Source organism: Tachyglossus aculeatus, chromosome 19, assembly GCF_015852505.1.
Source record: "Tachyglossus aculeatus isolate mTacAcu1 chromosome 19, mTacAcu1.pri, whole genome shotgun sequence".
NCBI lineage: Eukaryota > Metazoa > Chordata > Mammalia > Monotremata > Tachyglossidae > Tachyglossus > Tachyglossus aculeatus.
This window is the reverse complement of record NC_052084.1, coordinates 5,855,639-5,881,733: the sequence shown is the minus strand read 5'-3', so window position 1 is coordinate 5,881,733 and position 26,095 is coordinate 5,855,639. Positions and strand designations below refer to the sequence as shown.

General features: G+C 56.6%; 1 protein-coding gene across 1 annotated transcript in view; it reads left to right on the top strand.

Moving 5' to 3' along the window:
* Positions 1–21,143, top strand: part of COQ8A (coenzyme Q8A) — a 35,009-nt gene extending 13,866 nt beyond the window's left edge. The window contains exons 2-15 of the mRNA XM_038761119.1: positions 1,195–1,380; positions 3,703–4,113; positions 4,614–4,680; positions 10,235–10,309; positions 14,815–14,937; positions 16,317–16,402; positions 16,654–16,794; positions 17,660–17,741; positions 17,928–18,021; positions 18,252–18,393; positions 18,917–19,024; positions 19,297–19,362; positions 19,690–19,776; positions 20,173–21,143. Of these exons, the coding sequence (XP_038617047.1) occupies positions 1,213–1,380; positions 3,703–4,113; positions 4,614–4,680; positions 10,235–10,309; positions 14,815–14,937; positions 16,317–16,402; positions 16,654–16,794; positions 17,660–17,741; positions 17,928–18,021; positions 18,252–18,393; positions 18,917–19,024; positions 19,297–19,362; positions 19,690–19,776; positions 20,173–20,460 (1,938 nt within the window). The 5' untranslated portion in view covers positions 1,195–1,212 and the 3' untranslated portion in view covers positions 20,461–21,143. The remainder of the gene's footprint in view (positions 1–1,194; positions 1,381–3,702; positions 4,114–4,613; positions 4,681–10,234; positions 10,310–14,814; positions 14,938–16,316; positions 16,403–16,653; positions 16,795–17,659; positions 17,742–17,927; positions 18,022–18,251; positions 18,394–18,916; positions 19,025–19,296; positions 19,363–19,689; positions 19,777–20,172) is intronic.
* The last annotated feature ends 4,952 nt before the right edge of the window (positions 21,144–26,095 follow it).

Sequence of the window (26,095 nt, the reverse complement as noted above, 5' to 3'; positions counted from 1 at the left end):
CCCTGCTCTTGGGTACCAGGGCTGAATTTGTGCCATAGCCCAGTAGGATCCAGTTAGCTGAGTTCAAAGGACTGGTCTTATGAGGGGAGACAGCATGACCTAGGGGAAAGAGCATGGGCCTGGGGGGTCAGGAGAGCTGGGTTCTAATCCCAGCTCTGTCACTGGCCTGCTGTGTGTGAAGTTAGTTAACCTCTCTGAGAGTCAGTTTCCCCATTTGTAAAATGGGGGTAAGAAACCTCTTTTCCTCACCTCTCCCTCTCCCTTCTGCACCACCCTTGCCCTTGCATCTGTAGCCTTTAAGCACTTGATATTCACCCCACCCTCTCCCGTAAGTTATTTTGACGTCTGTCTCCCCCTCTAGACTGCAAGCTCCTTTTGGGCAGGGTAGAATGTGACTACAAACTCTGTTGTTTTCTCCCAGGAATTTATTGTAGTGCTCTGAACACAGTAAATGCTCTGTAAATACCATTAATCGATTGAGTGATGTCTTCATAGGCCATGTGCTCCCTCCATTTAGGGTAGATTAGGGAAACTGTATTGGGGGTCTCTCTCTCTCTCTCCTCATTGGCAAGAACTTTGTCTGTCCACCCGCCGTCATTGGCTATTTAAATCTAAAGAAGAAATAAAAGAAATAATGCCAAAAACTATGTAAAACACTGGGGTAGAGAGGAGATAATTAGATGGGACGCAATACCAGCCCGACACAAGGCTCCAAGATCCTATCCCCATTTCACACATGAGGAAACTAGGGTCCAGAGAGGGTAAGGAGCTCTCCCTTAGTCACCCAGCAGGCCAGTGGCAGAGCGGGGACTAGCTCTGGATCTCCTGACTCCTACGTCCAGACTCTTCCCTTCGGGCCTTCCTCATAGGGGCCTGGGTTCAATCTGGATTCCAGGAGAGGATGAACGGTGTAGCCGCTGAGTCTCTTTCCCATCTCGGGAGAATCAGGAGGTCAGGGAGCCTGGCTCTTGCTTTGAGCGGCTGCCACGGGAGGGCTGAGCACTGTACTGAGTACCTGGGTGAGAACAGTGGAGTTAGTAGGCAGATCCTTGCCCTCAAGGAGCTGACACCGTACGCCTGGGAGGGTGCTGGGCCGCCGCCCCTTGGCTAGAGCTGCCCACCGGTCTGCAGGTCTGTGTCCGTATATCTGTCCCGAGTCTGACCGCCTCCCGCTCGCCCCTTGCTATGTTGCAGCCTCGAAGAAGGTGCGCCATGCTGGGGGACGCCATCATGGTGATCAAGGGCCTGGCCAAGCTGAGCCAGGCCATCCTGGAGACACAGCTCCAGCACATCGCCCTGGGAGCAGAGGCCATCGCTGCCGTCCGGCTGCTGCAGAACACGGCCGAGGAGCAGTTCAGCACGGCCATGGGCAAGGTGCAGGTGAGCCAGCTCGGCCGCCACCGCCTTGGGACCTGGGGAGGGCCCGCGGTTGGGCGAGGGGGCTGGTGGGTGCCCTGACGGCCCCCGCTCCCACTCCAGACTCTGTGGTCCAACCCAGGAGGGCGGATCTGATTGAGGGCCAAATGAACAGTGGATTAGTGTTTATAGGCTCCTAGCCCCGGGCTACTTCCTGTGGCCACCAGGTCACAGCCCAGGGGCCGGCCCCTCGTTTTTTTTTAATCCTCTGCCCAAGCTCTGTCTGGGCTTCCTCCCAGGGTGGGAGTTGGTCTTTGTTCTCTTTGCCATCACTCAGAAGCCAGAGTAAGCACTGGGCAAACCTCTCCATTCTCCCCTGCTCCCGCCGTCCTAGCCAGTACCCATTGACACACAAAAACCTTTCCCCCTTTTGTGCTGAAGCCTGACCCAGAAAGTCCTCCTCCTAGAGCTTGAGCTCCCTGAACCTAGAGCCACGAGAGCCAGCGGAAGACGGTGGTGACGGTCTGAGGGGCTCACCACGGCCCAGCCAACCCATTCGAGAGCCACAGCATTTCGGCTGCGAATGGGATCGCACTGGCTGTTTCTCTTGTGAAATCTGTTTCTGGTTCACCCACGCAATCGGGCCACCCGAGCTTGGCTCGGCCCAACCCGGGGTGAGGTTAAGGGGTCCTTGACGTTTTGGGCCTCCTGAAAGCCACCCAGATTTCCCAGCTCCTTCCAGCCATCAGCTTGATGGCTAGTTTCTTCCCACTTCCCCGAAGCAGCCGTCCAGGCTGCCTTGGGGGCGGCAGGGAGACGAGACCCCAAGAGTGAGGTGGGCTTTTGGGAGCCATCCACAAAGAGATGGGAGTTGTGAGTGTAAAGTAAAAAGAGACGGAGACCCAGACCCAAGCTCTGAGGGATTCTCACGGTCAGAGGTGGGTGGACGGCAGAAGAAGAGCCTGGAGAAAAGACGGGGGGGAGTGTCTGGAGAGGGAACTGTGGTCGCGAAACGCAGGTGAGGGTGAATCCTCTGGGATCTCGGGTTCCTCACTTCCAGGGAGGAGAGGTAGCCGCCGTTGGCGTTTCCCTGTCCCGCTTGGGTACAGAAGGGGTTACCGGTTAGTCCTGGGACTGCAGCCTGGTGATTCCCCAGCTTGTAGCGCAGCCTGATCCGAGCCTCCTGGGCCACATGGGTCCCTTGTGTAAGTGTGGAGGGATTGAGGGCTCCTTGCTCAAGGACACGCAGTGGGTTGAAAGGGAAGGAACCTGCATTGAGACTCTCCCTGGGATCTGACAGCTGTCCTCGTTCCCAGTGCGCACCACAACCTCGAACAGACTCCAGCACCTCTGTGGCACTCGGAGAGCGGGCAGGCACGATGGCTGTTTCCTTTTTGTCCCTGGGGGGTTGTTGGGAGGTGTATTATTAGAACCTGAGAAAGAAGTAAGGTGGCTGTGGAATTTGCTGGGCTCCGGGGCTGTTCCCTCCAGGTCTTGGGTCTGCATCTCAGCCCCTGGGTGGCTGGTCCACCCACTGTGTCATGTTGCCTTGCAGGTAGAGGAGAGTCCTGCTCAGACCGGACCCAGCCCATGGGTCCCAACGCTGTCGGGCTGGCACAGATCCTCATCACTCTCCTCCCCCCTCCCCTTTACAGGCTCCCCGTTTAGGGCTGGTTCAGGCCAAGGGACCCCCATGGCAGCTGGAGAGGTGTTGCCATCTCAGACCCTTGCATCTGTGCAATCGTTCCAGGGGGCTGCCGGGACTAGAAGTCCCAGAAGCCCACTGGGGTAACTGCACAGGTACAGCAACGACACCACACTCGTGCGAAAATGAGGTCTCAGATCACGTCCTGCCCTGTGTGTGTCCTCTTTGGGGTGCTGTGGGCTGGGGGCAGGCTCGGAAGCCGCAGGCCCAAGGGCTCTCTGGGCTGTCGGGTCGAGGGCTGGGAAACTGCGATGCTGTCTGTGGCTCACCTCACAGCGGGAAACGTTCAAACCCTAAAAATGGGTTCCTGAGTGGGAGGGGTTGGAACTCCTTTCCTGGAGATGACAGAAAATAGAGCAGAGGGATCCAAGCTGTCTGGGAGCACTTTACTTGATCCTGCCCAGAGGCAGAGGGTTGGACCAGATGACCATCTGTAAAAAAAAAACCCTGGGCATCGTAACAAGACTTCCCTGGGAGAGGCACTTTGCCCGCGCATTCTGTGAAGACAACGTGGATGGTCATTGCAGTGGGAAGGGAAGGGGTCTTTTGGGAAGCTCTTCTTAAAGCCCCTCACAAAGGGCCGGGGCTCTGTGCTCCCTTTCCCGCACCACTCATGTACACCGTGACCATGTTTCCTCCAGGATTTGGGAAGTCAGCAGCCAGAGGTGTACTCTGAGATGAGTGATGATCCGGACTCAGAGTTCCTCTTCCCAGGGCTGGAGCCGGCAGGCACAGCAGCGGACTTCTCCTCCTCCTCCTCTGCTTCTCCTCCACCTTCCGGCCCAGGTCAGGTCGACAGCCCGGGCCCGGCTCCGACCTACGCCTCCCCAGGACCTCTTGGCGGGGCCGGGGCCCAGGGCCCCCCACCGGGAAGGCTGAACGGGAAGTTGCCCATCGACGCTTGGGCCCTAGGCGGCCCGTTGGCAGCTTCTGCTGGGTCCCGGAGGTTCTTCCACCAGGACCAGACGCCCGTGGGGGGGCTCACTGCCGAGGACATCGAGAAAGCCCGCCAGGCCAAGGCGCGTGGCGAAAACAAGCCTCACAAGCAGATGGTGAGTGACAGGGTGGGAGTTGAGCGAAGGGCAGTGGGCGGGCAGGCGGAGGCCCCAGGAGCTGCACGGACTCACCTTCTCCCCCTGAGACAGAAGGCTTGGACTGGGTCAGATCTCACTTTTCTCTGTCTACCCCAACGCTTAGCACAGCCCTTGACCCTTGGCATTTCCCCAGTATCTCGGTCATGATTATCATGGATGTCAGTCAGTAGCTTGGGACTGGGTATTATCATTGATGTCAGTCAGTAGCTTGGGGCTGGGTTCTCCCTCGGGGGAAGTCCAAATGACCCAGGACCATGAGCTGCCGCCGGCCCAGGAAGCAGCGGAGGCAGGGGCTGTGCATGAGTGCAGGCTGAGCGGCCGTGGCTGGTCCCAGCTTTGACAGAGCTGTGGAGAGGCTGTGTTGGGGGCTCCCCCGGGGTCGGGTGGGCTCCCCTCGGGTGCCTGCTCGCCGCTGCCTCTTCCTCCACTTGGACCTGAGTCTCCTTTTCCTCCCGTAGCTGAGCGAACGTGCTCGGGAGCGCAAAGTGCCCGTCACACGGATCGGGCGTCTGGCGAACTTTGGAGGTGAGTGTTAGTGACGCCCTGCCTGCCCTGTCACCCTTCCCCTACCCACCAACCCAGGTGTGGGGTACGTGCCCATGGATCTGGAAGGTGCCCTTGGTGGGTGGCAGCTGCTGCAACCAGAGTAGAGCGGAGGGGTCGTGAGCGGGAGGGGGAGGAGGTGGTGGGGGTTTGGTTGCAGGGGTGGGGAAGAGATGGGTATCTGAGCTGTCCTGCCAGCTGGCTCAAGGCTCCCAGCCTGCCACGTTCTCTTTGGGGCAGGCGGTTGGCTGTCCCCGCACCCCCAGCTCCTCTCATCGCTGCTCTGGTTGAGGCCCAAGCTCAGCTTGCTCGGCGGATGCTTGCAATGGTTGCCCTCGGCTCTGGGGTCTGACCTTGACCTCCGCCGCCTCCATCCCCGACTGGCAGCTGCACCGGGTGTGTTGCAGGCAGGGAAACTGGGCTGAGAGTCCAGAAGTGGGAGTGGGATGATCAAAAGATCATCTGGTCCAGTCTCCTGCCTTCGGGAAGTTGTACGGCTTCACCCCTGATGCAAGCCAGTAAGCTTTCATTGGTGTGAAGTTACGCAGGGTTGGCAGAACCCCACGGCCTCCCGCCCTGCGCAGCGTGACTTAGTGGAAAGAGCGTGGGCTTGGGACTCAGAGGACATGGGTTCTAATCCTGGCTCTGCTACTTGTCAGCTGTGTGACTTTGGGCAAGTCCCTTAACTTCTCATCTGTAAAATGGGGATTAAGACTCTGAGCCCCATGTGGGACAACCTGATTACCCCGTATCAACCCCAGGGCTTAGAAGTGCCTGGCATATAGTAAGTGCTTAACAAATACCATCATTATTCAGCGCTTAGAACAGTGCTTTGCACATATTAAATGCCTAACAAATGCCATCATTATTATTATCCCCCAATAGTCACACATCTATTCCTTCAGGCCCCCTGCACCCCATCCTGCCAGTGTGGTTCCCTGGGGGAGCGCTGCCACCCCACCCCCACCCCATCATCCCCTGAAGCCCGGGTTCACACAGCAGTCCACACTTAAGGGGCAGGGAGGGATTTCCTGGATCCAGCCTTCGAGTGCTGCCCTCAACCTGGGTTTTCTCAGGGTGTTTTGGGTTGAGCCCCATTGAGGTGTCAGGGGACAGTGTGGGCTGACAGACCCAGTTGGGTGCGTATACATGGCAGTGGTCACGACCTGGGCACTGCAGTGTGGACCTTCCTGCCCGTGGCTTTGTCTGGAGCGGGACCCCATGCTATCCAGTCCTGAGCATGTTCCGCGGGTTTGGTGGGCCTTTAGGGGGTCAGGGCTAGGACAGCTGGCTCCCCTGCGGGCTAGGAAGGAAGTGGCATTTTAGAACCATGACGATTTATGAGGTTGGACGGGTTCTGACAGAGGTCATGGATTCTTACCCTCTGAAGGAAAGAAGAAAGGTGGTTTATGGGTGGTCCTGGCTAGGAAGAGGGGGGACCAGTCAATACATCAGCGGTACTTATTGAGCATTTACTGGAAGTAGAGCACTGCAGTAGGCAAGAGGAGAATATAGGGGAGTTATAAGACACCCTGTCTTCAAGGGGCTTCTGGTCTAGTTGGGGATTGGGTGGGCTTTTTTTTTTAAAAAAAAAAAGTCAAACACTGTACTAAGCTCTGGGGTAGGTACAACTGAATTAGGTTGGACACAGTCCCTGCCCCGCATTGGGCTCACAGTTTAAACAGGAGGGAGACACTGATTCCCTTCCAGATCTGATTCCATGATTGGTCGGGGCCTGGACCCTGGGTTTTCCTGTCCCCAAAATCTGCACTTGGGTCTTCTCGACATAGTGGCCCATTTTGTCATTTAGGTAGGTTTCTCCTCCTAGTCCAGACCATCTCTGCAGCCTTATGATTTTTCCAGTCCATTCCCTCCAGCCTCCCTTTCCCCTCCCCTCACTCCCCTCCCCGAGGAGGCTACCCAGACCCTAAAATAGATGAAACTGGAACCTCCCCCTAGGACAGATTGTTCCTCTCCCAAGGTTTGTGTGAGGCTGGGTGTCCCTGGGGCACCTGGAGATTGTGAGAGTCAGTTAATAATCCAGGATCGTTTCAGAAAGGCTCCGAAATGGGCTTGGAGTCACCTGAGGAGAGGTGGAGGAGGTTGTTGCCACAACATCCTTGGGGACCTCGGGGTCTCCGCGTCTCAGTTGAGCCCCAGTGGGATGAGGGGAGCCATCTCGCTGCCTCCATTGCTGCCGTCAGCGAGGACGTGGGGACCCTGAGCACGCGCAGAGCTGGGTCGCAGGTGCAGCCTCTTATGGTGGGTGGGCTCCTGTTGGAGGTTTCCAGGGCCAGGAAGCAGCTTTTCAGATCCATGTGAGTGGTCGGCTCTCAGGAGTGTTCACATATGGTTTGGGGGCCATGCAGCCACTCAGCTCCTCCTACCCACTGACGACGCCACCCCTCCTGGGCCCAGAAACTGGGCGGTTAGCAAGTGGGGCCAGTGCCCAGCCCTGGACTGGATGGGGCAGGCCCCCAGGTTGGCAATTCCAGCGGGACACGGGGGTCAATGGATTTGGTCCCGCCCTCCCTTTGCCCCCACCAGTTTCTGGAGAGCAGGTAGGAGTGGCTTCCATGGGCCGTGTCCCTCCATGGGCTATGCCCCTTGCTGCCGCTGCCAGAATAGGGGCAGGAGACGGTCGGGTGAATGCCCGGCAACGCCCCTGTTTGTCTTTCCTGTTACGGGGAGTTCCTTTCTTAGAAGTGGGCCGCAGCCCGGTGTGAGCAGGCTTGGCTCCGGCCTCCCTCCCCCGGCCCCGAGGGGGGCCTCCCCACCCACCCCGGGCACAGAGCTCCCTCTGTTTACTTGTTCTGGTCCAGCCTTCACTGGCTGGTGCTTGGATCACTGGGTGAGTTGAGTAACGGGTCTCGCCTCCTCCTCCCCCGGCCTTTGTGAGATTAGCGAGTGGCCCAGGGAGGGCTGGGGTTGCCGAGACTGGCATTCTGCAGCTGGAGGGATTCAAGTTGGATCCCAGGAGGGACTTCCAGGCTCTCGAGGGTCATTGAACCCCGGGCCTCTGGCCGCTCCGAAGCCGACTGGCTGCATGTGACCCAGCGGGGGCCGGGGAGCTTTCCGTAGGCCTCCAGAGCCCAGAAACATCCGAGGTCAGGGTGAAGAGCAAAGTGGAATGGGGCACTCACTGGCTACTTCTTGACCTCCCCCAACCCCCGGATGGGGATTAGCATTAGGGATGTAACTGGGGGAATGTTGGCTTGGGTCAGGAATTTGGGGGGTGCCCAGGCAGCATCGGCTGACTGACTGTGGGTCCGAGGCCTGCTTTTGTTTCCCCTTTCTGGCTGCAGTGGAAAAAGGGAGGGAGGAAAGCGGAAGAAATTGCTTTCCTTTGCTAGCCTGTGACCCGTGGGGCCATGTAAACTAGGCCGTGTTAACCTGCGGGAGCCTGGGCGGGCACTGTCTGCCCTGCAGCTCCCCGTCTTTCCACTGTTGGCTTCTGCCTCTTGGGAGTTTTCCCCAGCTTCTGGCCTGAGTGGTGTTTTGGCTTTGGAGAAGTCTTAAAATGGATACCAGCCACCTCCTCTGAGGGGGGGTGGGGCGCCCCGGAGGCCTGGAGCGCATCCTCTGTGGCGATGGCATGCTGGTGGGCAGGCCAGACTCTGAAGCGAGCCTGGCTGGGGTGGGGATCACATGGGATGGAGGAGGTGGTCAGGGGTGGTCTGTCCCCACGAGCTCAGCATGGATCCCTTTTCCAGCCTGTTTTTTGCATCCGGTGGAGGTCGGGAAGGGTCTTTCTGGACATCGGCCCAGCACTGGAGCAGGAGCCTGTGCCCACTGTGTCCCAGTGGGGCCCAGATCTGGTCCACGGTGGCCACCGGAGGGGCTCGGTCAGGCAGAGAAGTGGGCCTGTGTCTGCCACGGCCCGGCCTACCGCCGCCTTGGCGGGGCGATGGCCGAGCCAGAAGCAGTTCTAGCAGCCTCCTCCCTGTCACGGAGGGTTGAGTAGGGTCATGCTGCCTTCCCCCTTCTCGGCCCAGGGCACCATATGAGTGGAGCGGATGCCTCTGTCTCCACATCCCCACCCTGGGAACGGGGGAATACAGCCTCTCCCTGCCCCTGGGTGGACAGACTCCAGGGTCCACCGAGACACGCAAAGCCACCCGGCCCAGCCCTGCCCTCGGCCTGGCCTGGGGAAGGGAAGGAGGGGGCTCGCCCTTGCTCGGCCCGTGCTGCCGTGGATGGGAAGGGGTCTTGCAGCCAATTACAAGAATCACAGTCTGAGTACAGAGAGAAGTGGGCATCAGGCATGGGGTTTGAAGGCTAACATCTGTGTAGTGATTGCTTTTGATAAGACAAGGGATGGGGGAGGGGAGAGGGTGGCACCTTCCGGGCAGTGTGTAACTTTGAGCCTTCAAAACCGCCTCCGGTTGTGGGCTTCCGTCAGCTCCAGCCACCGGAGGCTGCCCCGGCCCCAGGGACTGCTGGCCGGCCGGAGCGCTGATGGGCCGGGGGAGAGGCCCTAGGCCCTAGATTAGGGAAGAAGGTCCTTACCGGAGTATCTCTCTGTCTCGGGGGTGAGATGGGAAGTTGCTCCACCTCCTGCAGTAGATCGGCAACCTCTGAACTTGTCATACTTTTCTCGAGATCCACTAGTCATTTCTTCAGAGCAATTTTGGACTTGTCCAGTCTCTCCCATGTCCGGCCATGATGCCAGTGTCCGGGGTCATGGCAACCAACAGGTCTCTCCCCCCTTCACCTGCAGGGATGGGGGCAGTGGGGCCAGGGGTCCTTCCTCCAGCCACGGGCCTGACGCTGGGACCCAGAGCAGCTGCTGGGTGAGGTTCCTCCGCCATTGTTGCCTTGTGGTTTTGAACACCGAGTGGGATGGGTGGTCACCCCCTTCTTGTCCACCCTTTGCCACAGCCCTGCACTCAGTGTCACCCCACAACCGTCACAGAAGTCAGGCCCTGTTAGAGCTGGAGGCGGTGGCTCTTCCCAAGGAGCCCTGTCAGCTAGTCTCCTTGCCTGCCTGGCTGAGGTGGGCTGTGGCCGAGGGCGAGAGCTGGCACTGCTGGCCCTCCTCAGCGCCGGCCTTGCCAATTCAGCGGTGAGCCCCTGGAGGGATGGGGACTTTGTCTAGTTCCCACCTGTGGATTCTCTCCCAGCACTCAGTTCAGTACTCTGCCCACAGTGAGTGCTAAATAAACACTATTACTACTGTTGTTTGTCCAAGCAGATGAACTACATTTTTGTCTCATGCCATTTCTAGGCAGTGGGATCTCTGTATTGTAATGACCTTGCGCCCCAAAATGATTAGAAGGCAAAGATGCAACTTGAGACCCAACCTCTGACGCTCCCGATCCCAATCCCCACCCTTGTGAACCCAAGTATCCCACCATTTGCTGTTCTGTTTCTGAACACGGGTGGTGTTGCACACTACAGTGAGGAGGAGTGAGTCCATGCCGTCCCTTTTGGGGGGGCCTTTAGAGGCTGCAGCCCTCGGGGCTCCCACACCTGACCACAGGGCCCTTGGGTTCAGAGGTCGCAGCTCAAGGCTTCCTGTCTGTTCTCGTCCAAGGTCTGGCTGTCGGTTTGGGGTTTGGGGCGCTGGCCGAAGTCGCCAAGAAGAGTCTCCGATCCGATGACTCTAAAGGTGAGTTAGTGTGAGCAGCCAATCTCCAGCTTTCTCCGGGGGAGGGGAGGGACCGGAGAATTAAACACAGTCTTTCCACGGACAGGGCAGCAGGCCTGTCGCCATCACCTCATCAGGGGTCTGCTGGGCCCTGGCCAGGGCAGGGTGCTGGTGGGGTGGATTCCTTTTGTCCCCTCCCCTTCCTCCCCAGTGACTCTTCTTCCTCCTCCTTCCCCCGCTTCCTCTTTCTTCTCCCCTCCCCCCTCCTGTTTCTCCTTGTTCTCTCCCTGCCCTGCGGCTGCCAACCACCTAACCCCAATCTGAGTTTTCCCTCAGACCCTTCTGGCTGAGGCTGGCCCAGGAGACGGTGGAGGGTCCCCCTGGGGCAGAAGACCCTGCCTCCATTCTCACCGCCTCCTCTCAGAGCGATTAGGGATAAAAATAGTCGCCCCCTCCGTCCCGGTGACCTTCAGGTACCCTGGAGAGTCCAGAGTGGGGCTACGCAGAGGGAGGGGGTATTTGGCCCGGATATTTATAGTGCGAGCCCTGAGAGACGCGTGTAGAAATTATTTTGTTTTTCCAGGCATGTGAAAGTAACCTCTCTTCTGCCCCTGCCCCCTCAACCTCCTTGCTCATCTGGCTGTGCCGCCCCAACGCCGCTCCTTGCTTGTCTGGCTGTCCCTCCCACCCACCCACCCCTGCGTTGGTCGGGGAGCCGCTGTCTGACCTGCAGGTCAGGCTCCCGAGTCCCGGGAGGGCTCTCTCCTGGGCCCTGTCCGTGGGAGGCGGCGGGAGGCTGTCGGCAGGGCTAGACCAGTGGTCCATCCGGCTCGGGCCTCAGCCGCGACGGCCGCGGGCCGGCTGCCCGCCGGTCCACCGTCCCGTGAGGCTGAGGGCCAGGGTAAGCTGGGATCATTGGCATCTCTGATTCCTAAACATTGGTGAGCTACTCGCTCAGATCCAGGGGGAGCAAGATGGCCGGTTGGGAGTTCTCCTTCCCCCGCAGCCCCTGTGGCCCCTGCCTTGCTTTTGTGGGGTGGGCTGCACGGCCCTGGGCCACCGATGGGGCAGCGGCCCCAGAGAAGCAGGGCCCTGGTCATCATCATCATCATCAATCGTATTTATTGAGCGCTTACTGTGTGCAGAGCACTGTACTAAGCGCTTGGGAAGTACAAGTTGGTAGCATATAGAGACCGTCCCTACCCAGCAGTGGGCTCGCAGTCTAAAAGGGGGAGACAGAGACCAAAACAAAACATATTAACAAAATAAATAGAATAAACATCTACAAATAAGATAGAGTAATAAATACGTACAAACACAGCCCCTCCTCAGCTCTGTCAAAACCAAACATGCTAACAAAATAGAATAGATATGTACAAGTAAAATAGAGTAATGAATATGTACAAACATATATACATATATGTGTGTGTATATATATATATATATATATGTGTGTATATATATATATATATATATATATGTGTATATATATATATGGTCACGCCCAGGTGGAGATTTGGGTGTGGGTGAAGGAGTGTCGGCTAACCTCCAGTGGCCATGCTGCCCTGCCTGTGTCTGTGGGTTGGCCGTGGTAGCCCTGGGCGAGCTAGAGCAGCCTGGAGTAGCTTAGAGGCAGAGAGTAAGCAGGGAGGAGGGCATGTCACTGAGGAGGTAGAACTGGTGACTCGGAGCAGTGTCTAGCCCAGAGTAGGGCTAGACAACAGAGCAGCATCTAGCCCAGCTATTCAGTGTTGGCTCCAGGAGCTCCTCTGGGAGTGAGGGTGGGTTGGGGGGAGCGGGACAGGGCTGGTGGGGTGTTGGGTCCCTTTGAAAGCCAGGCTGGTGTGTGCCTGAAGCCCCCTCCCCTTCCCCCGCTGAGGCCCCGGGGCTATTCGTGGAGTCAGAGAGAGTGGAAAGGCCCAGGTTCTAATACCTGCTCACCACTTGCCTGCCAGGTGATCCTTGGGAAGTCACATGGTCTCTGTGCCTTGGTTTCCTCATCTGTAAAATCATCATCAATCATATTTATTGAGCGCTTACTGTGTGCCGAGCACTGTACTAAGCGCTTGGGAAGTACAAATTGGCAACATATAGAGACCGTCCCTACCCAACAGTGGGCTCACAGTCTAAAAGGGGGAGACAGAGAACAAAACCAAACATACTAACAAAGTAAAATAAATAGAATAGATATGTACAAGTAAAATAAATAGAGTAATAAATATGTACAAACATATACACATATATACAGGTGTTGTTGGGAAGGGAAGGAGGTAAGATCAATCAATCAATCAATCAATCGTATTTATTGAGCGCTTACTATGTGCAGAGCACTGTACTAAGCGCTTGGGAAGTACAAATTGGCATCACATAGAGACAGTCCCTACCCAACAGTGGGCTCACAGTCTAAAAGGGGGAGACAGAGAACAGAACCAAACATACCAACAAAATAAAATAAGTAGGATAGAAGATGGGTAAGATGGGTAAAATATGAATTCAGTACCTGTTCTTCCTCTTCCTTAGTCCCTGTCCCACATGGAGCTCACAGTCTGTGTCCAATCTAATTATCTTGTATCTCCTCCAGATTCAGTTGAGTGCTTGGTACATAGTAAACACTTAACAAATACCCAGATCACTATTGCCATTAAGGGTCCAGGACTCTAAGAGGAGCCGAGGGATTTCACCCCTGCATGGTTGGACACTGTGGCCTTTGGTTTCTGACGACCCTGTGTTCCAGCTGGAGTTTAGAGCGAGTGGAGGGGGTGGGGGAACCTCTGCCCGAGCCAGCCCCTCTGGGTGGGGGAGAAGGGAGGAGGTTTTCTGCCTGTGCCAGCCCCCTTGGGAGGTGGAGGGGGGGACAAGGAACCTTTGCCCGAGCCAGCCCCTCTGGGCGGAGGTGAGGGGAAGAGGGTCTTCTGCCTGAGCTAGCCGCTCCAGGCTCGGGGGAGTGAGGGGCCCGGGGGAGAGGAGGGACCTCTGCCCAAGCCAGCCCTTCTGGGCCAGGGGGAGGAGGGTCCTCTGCCTGAGCCAGCCCTGAGGGGTGGGAGGCTTGGGCTAGTAGCCAGCCAGGGGAAAGTTGAGCCGGATGTTTTGCGAACTAGAGACGGGTGTTCCTCGGTTGAGGTCTGACCCTCTTCAGAGAGGAGGGAGGCTGGGCCATCCACCCGGGGACCAGTGGGAACCGGGCGAGGGGTTGCCTAAGGGCCCCGGGTGGGACTGGGGAGGACCCTTTGTTCCTGGCCTCCTAATGATGATAATTTTGTGGGAAGCACTGTACTGAATGCTGTGGTAGGTGACACTAGGTAATCATATTGGCTACAGTCCCTGTCCCACGAGGGGGTCACAGTCTGAGGGAGGACAGGTATAATAAAAATAATAATAATTATAGTATTAAGTGCTATGTGCCAAGAACTGTTCTAAGCACTGGGGTAGGTACAGGTAATCAGGTTGACCCACGTGGAGCTCACACTTTTAATCCCCATTTTACGGATGAAATAACTGAGGCACAGAGAAGTTAAGTGACTTGCCCGAGGTCATACAGCAGACAAGTGGCAGAGTGGGGATTAGAACCCACATCTGACTCCCAAGCCTGTGCTCTTTTCACTAAACCAAGTTACAGATGAGGCACAGAGAAATTAAGTGATTTACCCAAGGCCACACAGCAGGGAAGTGGTGCACTGTGAAATGCCTTCCATGGCGACGCTGGCTGCCCACCCTGTAGGGGGACCCGAGGCCATTGCAAGGACAAACCTGTCAGGCCCCTTAGCTGTTTCCTTTCATCAGTTAGTTGCACTTTCTTCCCTTCCTTCCCTCTGTCCCTCCGCCTCCTCCAGAAGGAGCCTATGCTCAGGACACCCACGGCTCCTCTGGGCTTTCATTCGGTCCCTTGTGTTTGCTGTGATCAGAGCCGGGGGTGGTGGTGATGGGGTTGGGGGGAGAGAGTACCGGCCTCATTCCTGATGAGTTAAACAGTCCAGTCGGGGAGCTGCCCTTATGCCGGCTCCTGGCTCCCAGCAGGGAGCATTTGTTTCCTGTGTTGCCGTTGATTACGGAAGAAGAGAAGTGGGGGTTGGGATCACATTTGTTAGTAGTGACTGAGGTTTTCTGAAGGTGAGCACCAGTCCCCTCCCTGGACTGCTGTGGGAGTGGGGGGCAGGTGACTTGGCTGCAGACCAGCAGGGACGGTGTCTGGGTTGTGATAACACACCACTCTGTTGCAAATCTGTTTTGGGTAAATCCTCTAATGCCAGTTGGAAGGGCATAAGGCTGAGGCTGGTTTTTCTGGGTGCCTCCAGGTGTCTCCTTGCCAGGCAAGTCATACCGCCCCGCTTTCAAAACGCTCCTGAAAACCCATCTTTTCTGTGACATCTTTCCAGGTGAACCCCATCTAGGTGGCCATCATGATGGCTCCAGCTCCCCTGGGACCAGGCTTTTGGTCCCAGGGGACCAAATGAGGGCAGTGGGGTGGGGGACAGTGATCCCGGGACCGCCGCCCGGATGCTGACAGGGCCTTTGTTCTGGGGCTGCAGGGAAGAAGGCCGTCTTGGACTCCAGCCCCTTCCTTTCGGAGGCCAATGCGGAGCGGATCGTTAGCACCTTGTGCAAGGTGCGCGGGGCCGCCCTCAAGCTGGGCCAGATGCTGAGTATCCAAGGTGAGCGGGGCAGGGTGTGGTGGGGGGAGTGGTGGCTCTGTGTGGGTCTGTGGCTCTGTGTGGGACTGTGGATGTGGATGTGTTTATGTGGGGTGTGTGTGTGTATGTTTACGGTATTTAAGTGCTTACTGTGTCCCAGGCACTGTGCTAAGCTAATCAGGTTGGACACAGTCCATGTCCCGCTGTGTCACGGGACAGTGATGGGGCTCACAGACTTAATGCCTTCACTGCGGCACAGAGAAGTGAAGTGACTTGCTGGCTGGAGCTCTGGGCATTAAAAACACACACACACACACACACACACACACACATTATTTGTGTGTAAACATTGAGCATGAAAAGGAAAGTGGGGCCACAGCTTAGTGGCAAGAGTACCGGCTTGGAAGTCAGAGGACGTGGAATTCTAATCTCGGCTCCGCCACTTGCTGCTCTGTGATCTTGGGCAAGTCACTTAACGTTTCTGTTGCTCTTACCTCATCTGTAAAATGGGGATTAAGACTGTGGGCCCTACGTGGGACAATCTGATTACCTTTTATTTACGCCAGCGCATAGAACGGTGCTTGGCACATAGTAAGCACTTAACAAATACCGTAATTATTACTAATTATTATTATCCATCTATCTTGTCCCGGCCAGCCCCCAGGGCCCACAGTGGTTACGGTACCCCCAGAGCCCACAGCCGGGTTCCCCCGACTCCCTCTGCGGGGCTGCAAGTCATCAACCATTCAAGACCGGAACCTCCCATAATGGGGGAGGGCACGGAGTGGCGGTGGGGGAGTGCTCTTTGTGTCCCCGAAGCACTTGGGCTAGGGAAAAACCGTGGTCTAGCGACTTGGTTCGGTGGAAGTTATTGGGTAAAGGTACTACCACGCTTGACACTTTTTGAGGCCAATTCCTACATTGTTGCAATGTCCATCATGAGCAGGCAGTTTTCCCCCCTGGCCTCTCCTTGTTATCAATCTGCAATAAATACAGAAAAGTTGCAATAGCACAAAGTCCTGCGTAGGACACTGCAGTGAGGTTGGGAAGCATAGCAGCATGTGCACAGCTGTCTCTTCCCATGCCAATTCTACTTGTGCCAACTTGTGGACTGGGTTATAGTGGAAAGACTCCTTTTTTCTTAGATTGGGAGCCCCATATGGGCCCGGGACAGGGACTGTGTCCTACCTGTTTATTTTATGTCTGCCCCACTGCTTAGTATAGTGCTCGGCACATAGTAAGTACTTAACGATGGAAAGGCAAGAGGACCTTGCTGATGGGCCGGAGTTGGGGGAGGGCAGGCTTCCGTCAGGGCAGAGGAAATTAAAGCTCATCACATTGTGAGTGCCGGGGAGAGGGGCCACGGGCCCAGTGCTTGCTGAACCCTCCCTCTCTTCCAGATGATGCCTTCATCAACCCTCATCTGCAAAAAATCTTTGAGCGTGTGCGACAGAGCGCAGACTTCATGCCCCTGAAGCAGATGACGGTGAGGTGGGGGGAGGGTGAGCGGCTGGCTGCCTGTGACCTGCTTGGGGCTGGGGGTTCCCAGGGGGGCCCCGCAGCTGGGTGGGAGAAAGGTGCTTCCACTGCCCCAGTCCCCCTTTGTGGGGGCTGTGTGAGCACAGTGCTTCCCATTGAGGCCAGGGGGGTTGGGGTGGTGGGTGGTGGCGGGGGCCACAGCTCACAGGACCTGACGGTCGGCTCTTGCTTCCTCCCCTTTCCTCCCCCCGTGCCCAGAAAACGCTGAACAGTGACCTCGGCCCCAACTGGAGGGACAAGTTGGAGTATTTTGAGGAGCGACCCTTTGCTGCGGCCTCCATTGGGCAGGTCCACCTGGCCCGGATGAAAGATGGGAGGGAGGTGGCCATGAAGATCCAGGTGGGTCCTCATGAGATGGGCGTGGGGGTCTGTAATAAGTCAGGTTGTTTTGAAACAGGTGGAGCTCCCTCACCAGCTGAGCTAGCCCACCTTCTCTCAGAAGGCATTGCGCGGAACTGAGGGAGACCCATTGTCTAGTAGGGTTTAGGCCAAAGTTAACTGTTCCCCACCGGGAGACTGAGCCAGGGGTTGTGTCTTTCCCCTAGTGAACCATCCCAACCAGGTGTTTAGTATTGTGCGCTGCACAGAGTAGGTATACAGTAATTATGAGTGTCTGATTCATTGTCGGCCGTAGTGGGAAGGCTAGGGGAATCTGAGGAATAAAGACAGTATAATGTTCAGGGGGATCCAGGCCCTCTCCTGGGAGGGTTGGTATTAGGAGTGGATGTTTCCCAGTGCTCTGAGGCCAGGTTGGGGCCCGGGGGCGGGGAACACAGGCTCAGAACCCCAGATGTGTTCTGGTCCAAATTCCCAGCCATCTCTGCTGTGGCCTGCTCTGTGACCTTGGGCAAGTCACTTCACTTCTCTGCCTTAGTTACCTCATCTGTGAAATGGGGATTGAAACTGTGAGCCCCTTGCGGGGCAAGGGACTGCGTCCAACCCAATTTGCTTATAGCCACCCAGCACTTAGTACAGTGCTTGGCCCTTAGTAAGCACTTAACAAATACCATAATAATCATCATCATCTCAGGCCCATCGGACTGGCTGTAAAGGTGTGCTAAGGCAGGGGGAAGCGGAAGGGCAAGGGGACCTAACTGTTGGCCATGAGGGAGAAAGGGGGACGGTGGGGACACTTGAAGTGCAATCTTAGAGAATGGGACCATGGGACGGCAGAGATGGGGTAACAACACTGGCTCCCCTACAGTACCCTGGCGTGGCCCAGAGCATCAACAGCGACGTCAACAACCTGATGACAGTTCTGAACATGAGCAACATGCTGCCAGAAGGTAAGAGGAGGGGCTGTTCCCTATCCCTCCTGCCCTCTGGGCTCCCTTTTGGCTGCTGAAGCGGGCTCAAGGCTGCTTTGGGTGTACGGTGCCAAGGGCAGCGGTGACTGGTTCCAGGGGGCCCCGGGGGTCAGGCGGGGGTGGCTGCTTCTGATTCTGAACATGGGCCTCTTTGGGCCGGGCCAGGGCTGTTCCCCGAGCACCTGATCGAAGTGTTGAGGCGGGAGCTGGCCTTGGAGTGCGACTACAAGCGAGAAGCCGCCTGCGCCAAGAAATTCAAGTGGGTCTCCCCTCCTCGCCCTTCCCTATGTCCCACAACTGCTCCCTTCCTGCAGCCCCTCCCCAGAGCCTCTGAGGAAAAACCTCTTTTCTGGCCTCCCTGCCCTCCCCTCTCCAGCTGCTGGGATGTCGGCTCCCAGGGTAGGGGTCGGGTGCGGGATGGTTTGGGGGGCTCTGGCTCTGTGGTCTCTGGCTGAGCCCCACCCCCTCCCCTGACGGCCCGCGTGGCAGGGAGCTGCTCAAGGATCATCCCTTCTTCTGCGTGCCGGAGATCGTGGATGAGCTGTGCAGTCCCCATGTCCTCACCACTGAGCTGGTGTCTGGCTTTCCCCTGGACCAAGCAGAAGAATTGAGCCAGGAGATCCGCAACGAGGTACTTCTTCCCTGGGGCCCTGGATTAGCCCAGCCTGGATTGCGGGGGCGGTGGTGGAAGCAGGCCAGGGTTGGCGTCTCTCTCGGGCCCAGCCACCACGCTTGGTGTGGCCCTGCAGGGGCCTGAAGAAACCTCCCTTTGTAGTGAGGCCCCACACTCCTGCCCCATTAAGGCTGGTTCACAGTGGGGCGGGGGAGGGAAGGAGAGACCAGAGAAGCTTCTGTACCCTCCTTGCTCTGCACAGCACTCTCTTGTTAGCATTCAGTGGTGGCCTCATCAGGATTTGCCGACTCCCCCCCCCCCCCCCGGGGGCTGAGCCTTCTGGGAAGCACTTGGGCTTTCCTGAAGTGCAATGTAGTTCTCTGCGTCACACCCCGGGGCCCAGCTCCTATTGCCTTCCTCTGACCTGTGTAGCTTAGCAGAGGATGGAGGTCGTAACGGGCAGGGCTCCCACGCTGCGAGTCTCCCGCTGGGCGGGTGCAGCTCGCCTCCACCCTGCCCGCCCTCCTGTTGGCCCCTGCAGATCTGCTCCAATATTCTGATCCTGTGCCTGCGGGAGCTCTTCGAGTTCCGCTTCATGCAGACCGATCCCAACTGGTCCAATTTCTTCTACGACCCCCAGCAGCACAAGGTGAGAATCAGCCCAGCGCCCCCACCCCCACTGCATCCGCAGGCTCACGCTTGGTGGTCTCCCAGGCTCTGGCTGCCTACTGGGGCCTTGGCTTGGCAGGGGTGGGAGAAGGGAAGCAGGCCAGGAGAAATGGACTCAGGCCTTTCCTCTACCCGGAAGCGGGGAAGGGAGACCGAGGGCCAACAGAGAGAGGCTGGGGGCTCCCAGCCACCTCCATTCTCGTCCCGCCTTGCAAATTTTCCCTTTGAGACCCCTTCTGCTGCTTCCCCCAGGTGGCCCTGCTGGACTTCGGAGCCACCCGGGAGTACGACGAGTCATTCACTGACCTCTACATCCAGGTAAGGGCTCGGGCGTTCCTGGGCCGGGTCTCTGTTCAGTCAGGCGGGGAGGGGTTTGGGGCCACGAAGTTGGGCCGGGCAAGGCCCGGGTTTGGGAACCTGGGGGCTAGGTGCCTGGCTCCTTGTGGCTGTGCCTATGGGCTTCCAGATTTTGGGAGCGAAGTGGGTGGGGGGGATGGGTGCTGCTCCTCTTTCCTCTCCCCCTCCTGCCGACTGCAGCCCCACAGCCGTCCTGAGCAGAACCCCCAGACTCACGCACGGAGCCACCCCTGCTAAAAGCCCATGCTAGCCATTTGACCCTCTCTTTCGGGGGGCGGATTCTCCTAGATTATCAGGGCGGCAGCTGACATGGACCGAGACATGGTGTTGAAAAAATCCATAGAGATGAAATTTCTCACGGGTTACGAAGTCAAGGTAAGTCAGGCCAGGCCCACGTGTGGCCGGGCTTCTGCACCCTCCGCTCTACTCTGCTCTCCAAAGCTGAGGTTTGCTGGAGAAAACCTGGGGCGCCCCAGCTCTGGGATTCCCCGATTGGGAGGAGGTCAGCACTGGCTCCCCTGCTCTTGTTGCAGCCCACCCCGTGGAGAGAGAAAAGGTCCTGGCCCGAGTCCCCCAGCAGCTTGGCCGTCCTGAGATGGGAGGGGGAGGAAAAAGGAGAAATTCACTAAGATGGGCCCAGGTGCCCGGGCCCATCTAGCCAACAAGGCGGACCCCCCCCCCCCCCCGCCCCCATCTGGGTCAAAAATCCTTCTCCGGCTCCCCCCGCCAAGCCCGGCCCCTCCCCATCAGTCCCTCTCCCTGTGCTCCAAGGCCATGGAGGATGCCCACCTGGATGCCATCCTCATCCTGGGAGAGGCCTTCGCCTCGGACGTACCGTTTGACTTCGGCACCCAGAGCACGACGGAGAAGATCCACAGCCTGATCCCCATCATGCTGAAGCACCGGCTCGTGCCCCCGCCCGAGGAGACCTACTCGCTGCATCGCAAGATGGGCGGCTCCTTTCTCATTTGCTCCAAGCTGAAAGCCCGGTTCCCCTGCAAGGCCATGTTCGAGGAGACCTACAGCAACTACTGCAAAAGGAAGGCCGCCAAGCAGTAGCCGCCGCCGCGAGAGACTGTCTTGCCCTCCGGCCCAGCTGCTTCACCCAGCGATGAGCAAAACCCCTACCCCTGGCTCCCCAATCCCAGAATGCCTCGAGAGGCCGCAGCCTCCGTCCTAGCAGCCAAATGTTTTCACAGGGAAAAGAGAAGTGATAGATGACACTGGAGCCGGCAGTGCCCCTAATCTCCTACTTACCCATTAAAGAGGGTTTTCGTGTGGACGGCGGCTTTCGGGGGAAAAATCCGGCCTTGGAGAAGGTGAGCAGGGGAAGGGCAAGGCCCTGGGGTTGTCCCTGCACAGCTTCGCCTCCAGCCCGTTTGCCCCAGGGCTAAGGAGGGCGAGGAGGGTGAGGTTGGGGATCGACCCCCGACACCGAACCTCAGCCAGCCCGGCCAAACCCGCTCCATTCCTGGTGACTTTCGGATTCCTTGGCAGGAGGTGGGGCGGGGGGGAGGTCCCTCTCTCTCTGGTGGGTTGGTTCTACTTCTAAAGTGGAAGAGGGGTAATTTCCCTCATGTGAGTGTTGCAGAGTCAACCCAACAAAAGCGCACCTTTGAGAGGGGAGAGAATAAAATAGGTGCAGGCAGAGAAAGCTTCTTGCATTTTACTGACCATACTGTAGTGCTAAGTAAGGTAGGTATGAATAGACAATGAGATTTTGTGTCTGCTTCCCCCCCCCCCCCCCGCCCCCCCCCACCCCCGGTTAGTAATGGGGGAGGGAAAAACTCTGAACTGAACAGTGCCAACAAGAGTCTCCGGTAATAAACCCCCAGGCCTCTAGGCTAGCTGGGGCCTCTCGCCATTTTGACAAGTGAATGTATGGCTACCAAGGGATTTTTCCACCGTGGCGAGAGAAGAGGAGGTGGATCTGCCAGGTACAGAGGCACAGAGACCTCAATCTGAAGCTTCTACGGCCCCTGGGCCTCCACCCTGGCGGGGAAAGAGAAGGGGAGTGAATTGGCACAAGCATTCAGTCCTCTGCAGAAATGAGGGGCCCAGGCTGAGACGCTGCCCCAGGGTAGCCAGGTGCACAGATCGAAACAGCGACTGTTTGTTAGTTTTTGTACCAATGCCCGCGACTGTATGACTTACTCATTTCAATAAAAAAAGTACTAGTGAGATGGGCTGTGTGGTCTTGGTGCCAGTGTCCTACTCCTTCCGTAAAGTGGGGGTGGGCAGAGGAAAGGCTGAGCAAGGGGAGCCCTGTTACACTTCAGTGTAATACCTGAAGAGAGAAGAGTTCAATCGTCCCCCCCCCCCGCCCCGGCCTCTCACGTGGGCCTGGGATAATCAGCTCCTCCGCCCTGGGCTCGGCCGGAGGGTTGCATCTGTACTTACTGAGCAGGGTGCGGAGCAAGAGCGGGTCACCCCTCCCTCCTGCACTCGAAAATCTGTTCACTTCCAAATCTGAAATGGGTCTCGTTTAAACGCTTTGAAAACACTAGAAATAGCAGGGCAGGACTCCACGCGCAGATCCAAGACCGGCTGATGACGACGCTAGCTGGGGATCAGACACTGGGGTTAGAACAAGGCCCTCTGGCACCGGTTATTGGAGTCGTGTTCTACCTTTCGTTAGCAGCAGCCGGCCCCGAGGTGGGACGGGAGGCCAATGGCCACCAGTAGCCCGAGCAGTTTCCCCCAACGCACCCACCAAAAACACATGAAGTGATGCTTCCAAAGAGAGGGATGAATGGCAGAGATGGAGTCGGTGTCAGCGGGGGAACAGCTCACATGAGGCCTTTCCCGACTAAGCCCTCCCTTCCTCTTCCACTCCCTTCTGTGTCACCCTCACACTTGGATTTGCACCCTTTATTTACACCTCCCTCAGTCCCACAGTACTTATGTACATGCCCATAATTTACTTATTTATATTAATATCTGCTCTAGAAGCTCACTGCGGGCAGGGAACACATCTCCCAGCACTGTTCTAGTGTACGCTCTCTCACACTCAGTACAGTGCTTGGCACACAGTAAGCGCTTGGTAAATACAATTAATTGATCATAAACCAACCATGACAAGGAAGTCGGCGGCCTTTCCGGACGGGCGGATATCTGGTTGAAGCAGCTCAGAGTACTGACCAAACGGGTGGGCGGGCCCCAGGTCTATGGGCCCATCATCTCTTCCTTGGTCCAAGCTGCTTCTACTCACAGCACAAGGGGCGCAACGGTTAGCGGGATGACTGCGCTGCTCTGATCGGGCCTTTTTGGCGTCCTCCCTCTACATCACTCGCCTAATTTGGGTCCTGGAGATCCTGGCCATCTGGACTGAAGAAGAGGATGGAGAAAGGATTCAGAAAGGCATTCGCTCATTAAAAAAATAAATTAAGAGAGAAGAGTCTAATGCCTCTTTGGCCCCTGAGGTAGCGGACCACAGCACAGCAGTCCAAAGCGTAAGAACCGGCTCCAGGGCACTTGACTGCGGGGAACACCTACAAAAAAAACCAAACCGTCTTCAGAAAAAGCAGATGCGTCACAACGGGAGGGGCCAGACGCAGTTTATGTTTTAGACCGAGGTGGCTCCTGGCTCAACGTGCTAGAAGCGGGGGTCTCTCTGCCTTACTTCCCTTTGCCTGGAAAACAGAGGAAACAACTCTTAGTGACTTGTACGACATCTCAAGATCCCTGCAAACCGCTGAGGTGACCCATCGCTTTCTAACCTGGTGTAGTTTTCCGTCCGCACCACGAAACGTCTGCCTCCCCCGTTAAGAGAGGGAGCTCCCTGTGGGCAGGGAGCGGGCCATCGGGCCATTCGGTGCTTCCCAAGGGCCTTGGGCGGTGCAGCAAGGCATCGAGTGGGTGCTTGGCAAATGCTACCTGCTGCTAAACCAAAGCCAAGGGTTTGTCCAGGAGAGGCTGTGCCTCAGATGTGTTCCACCTTGACCCCTGCGCTCACAGGGGGAATCACTCAATGAATCAATCAATGGTATTTATTGAGCACTTACGGGGTGTACTAAGCAGTTGGGAGAGCACCATACAACAGAGTTGGTAGGCAAGACCCCTGCCCACAATGAGTTTACAGCCTAGAGAATCCCTTCAAAACAGAGCCGTTTCAAGTGCTCACAGAATACAGGACTGGGGACGCTTCATCATCAATCGTATTTATTGAGCGCTTACTGTGTGCAGAGCACTGTACTAAGCGCTTGCAGATCCCAGCAGGGCATCTAGGAAAGCAATGGGCCGAGCCCAACCTGAGCCGCGTGAAATCCTGCCCTGGCCTCAGGCCGCGGGCCGGGAGAGCCCGGGAGTGCCTGGCTGCTGGATCGGAAGGCTCCAAGTAGCTCCCACCAGCGTTCTTTTCCCTTCTCCATTCCCCAAAATAAAAAAGGGGAAAAAAGACAAAACACCCTCAAATTTCTAACAGTTCCCTGTTTTATTGCAATACATCAAAGTCAGGTTAATATTAAGTGTGTTACCAACATAAAATATTGGTGGACAGCCATTTATTACATTTCTGGCTGCCCCACCTTAAATATTTCTGTGCAAAAGAATCAACATCATCGTTTGGTAGCCGAGAATCTCTTACAAAGTCCCTTACAACATCGAGGGCATAAAACCAAACAAAATAAAATAAAGAGTGATAAGAGGCCAAAGCAATATCTTTCCCCCCCCCCGTCTCCACACACACCCACACACACACACTCACACACATCAGCTTTTATACTCTAAAAAAAAAAAACAAAAGAAAAGTGATTACATCTAGGCCATGCAAAACTGTACAATAATATTACAATGAAAAAAAAAACCCTAAAAAATATTTTTTTTTGAAAAATAAATGATATGAAACTGTCACGCGTAAAAAGGCAGGTCAAATTAGTTTTCTGAAATACCGAGATCGGTCTTTTGCGTGGTCAAGCTTCTTCCCCGTGAATGACACCGGTGCGGTGGAGAGTTGGCTTTGATGGATAACGTGGGTGGAAAGGAAGAGAAGAGCCAGGGGAAAAGCCCCCATGCAAAATGCCAGGGATGTGGAAGAAGGCAGAGAGTCACTGGCCAAAGCACTCTCTGGGAAGCCATGAGCCCCCCGCCCCCGGAGACCCTCAAAATCTTCTCTGCCCCACACTAGAACACACCGAGGACATGGAGCTTGACTGAGTGAATCAGCAGAGTTTCCAAAGTGGTTTTGAACTGGGGATTCTGCCTTCTGCCTAATTCAGGGCTGAAGGGGAGTGACAGAGGGGCCAGGTTCTCCTCTGCACAGCAGCTGCCGCTGCTGCTATCTACAAAACGCTGCTCACCACAAGCCCCCGAAAACGCCGCCCACCCCCAGGGCGGCCCGGCGTCCGTCCCCACTTTCCCGGCTGGAATCAAAAGATTCGTGGTGGGGGCTGCAGGGACCCTTCAGCTCACAGCCCCGACCGTTTCTTGACGACTGCCCGGGTCACTGAACCCAGTTCCCCTCTGCGTTTGGTGGAGCTGGGGGGATCCTGCCTGCTGCCGACCCACTGTTTCCCGGCTAAACCCGGTAGCCGGGTAGTGGTTTCCCATCACCTCCCGTCCCTGTCGTGCTGGACTCAGAGATCTTCCTCAGACAGAAAGCTGGATGTCAACCAGAGCACAACGCTGTCACTCCACCCAGGGTTTTAAAAATCCATGGAGTGAGGGGAAGTCAGGTGATACGATACGTTTTTGAAGTGAGAGAGCCAGGAAGTCTACCCCATCAGCATATTAAACCCCCCTCAAGTACCATGCTCCAAAACCATTTAAAGACATGCAGTTGGCCCTAGTGAAATTTGATCTGTCAATGGAAAACGTTTGTGGTTTCAGAAAAAAAAAAATGAACGTCTTCTGTGTGCACCTAGAGCCTGCGGCCATGTCAGGCAGAATTCAAGGGGAGACAGAAAATTGGATGGATACATAAATTGTGCAGTTGCACACAGCACCAAATACCCAAATACACAAGCCTGCTTCCTCGGAGATAACATGCAAAGCCCTCGCCTCGGTTCCCATCAAGATCGAAAATCAGTTCTCTGCGACCTGGGCTCCGTTCACCGAGACCGAGAGCTAGTGTATCAGCCACAGTGACAGAGGCAAGAGCGCCTTCTCAGCGAGTGAATCGCCTTGGTCCCTCCCTGCTCGGAGCAGTTTGTGGGGTCCCTCTGGGCTCCGGCTGAGAAGCTACTGCCCGTCATTTGGGGGACTTGCCCCCAGGCACACTGCCGGTGTGAATACTGTCAACGGAATAACCTGGGAATGAAAGGGCCCGACGCTTCCGGAATGAAACGTGTGCAGGATGCCTCGGCCCGGTAACGCCCAGTCTGCCTCCATCCAAAAATGGACCTGAGACCCCTTGGGGAGGGTGGGCTTACCTAAGGCAGAAGGAATTTCACCCCCGCGGGGCCAGAACTTTGGTTCGATGTTTGGATGCAGGGTGGGCAGAGAGCACAGTACTCAGGCCAGATGGAGTCTAGCATTTGAGCGGACATATCTTTTTTGGCTGCGTGGCAGGGTTACAATTTAGGGAGAGAATTCAAACCGCCCTGCTGAGGGCCACCCATGAACCGTCCATGGGAAAAGGCTCCAGGGATGAGTGGGGAGCAAGGGGAAGAGGAAGCCTATGGACTGGCTGGACCATGTTCAACGGACGGGACCGGGGGTCGGGAACGGGCTTTGGCTCAGCTGGTCAGTGCTGAGA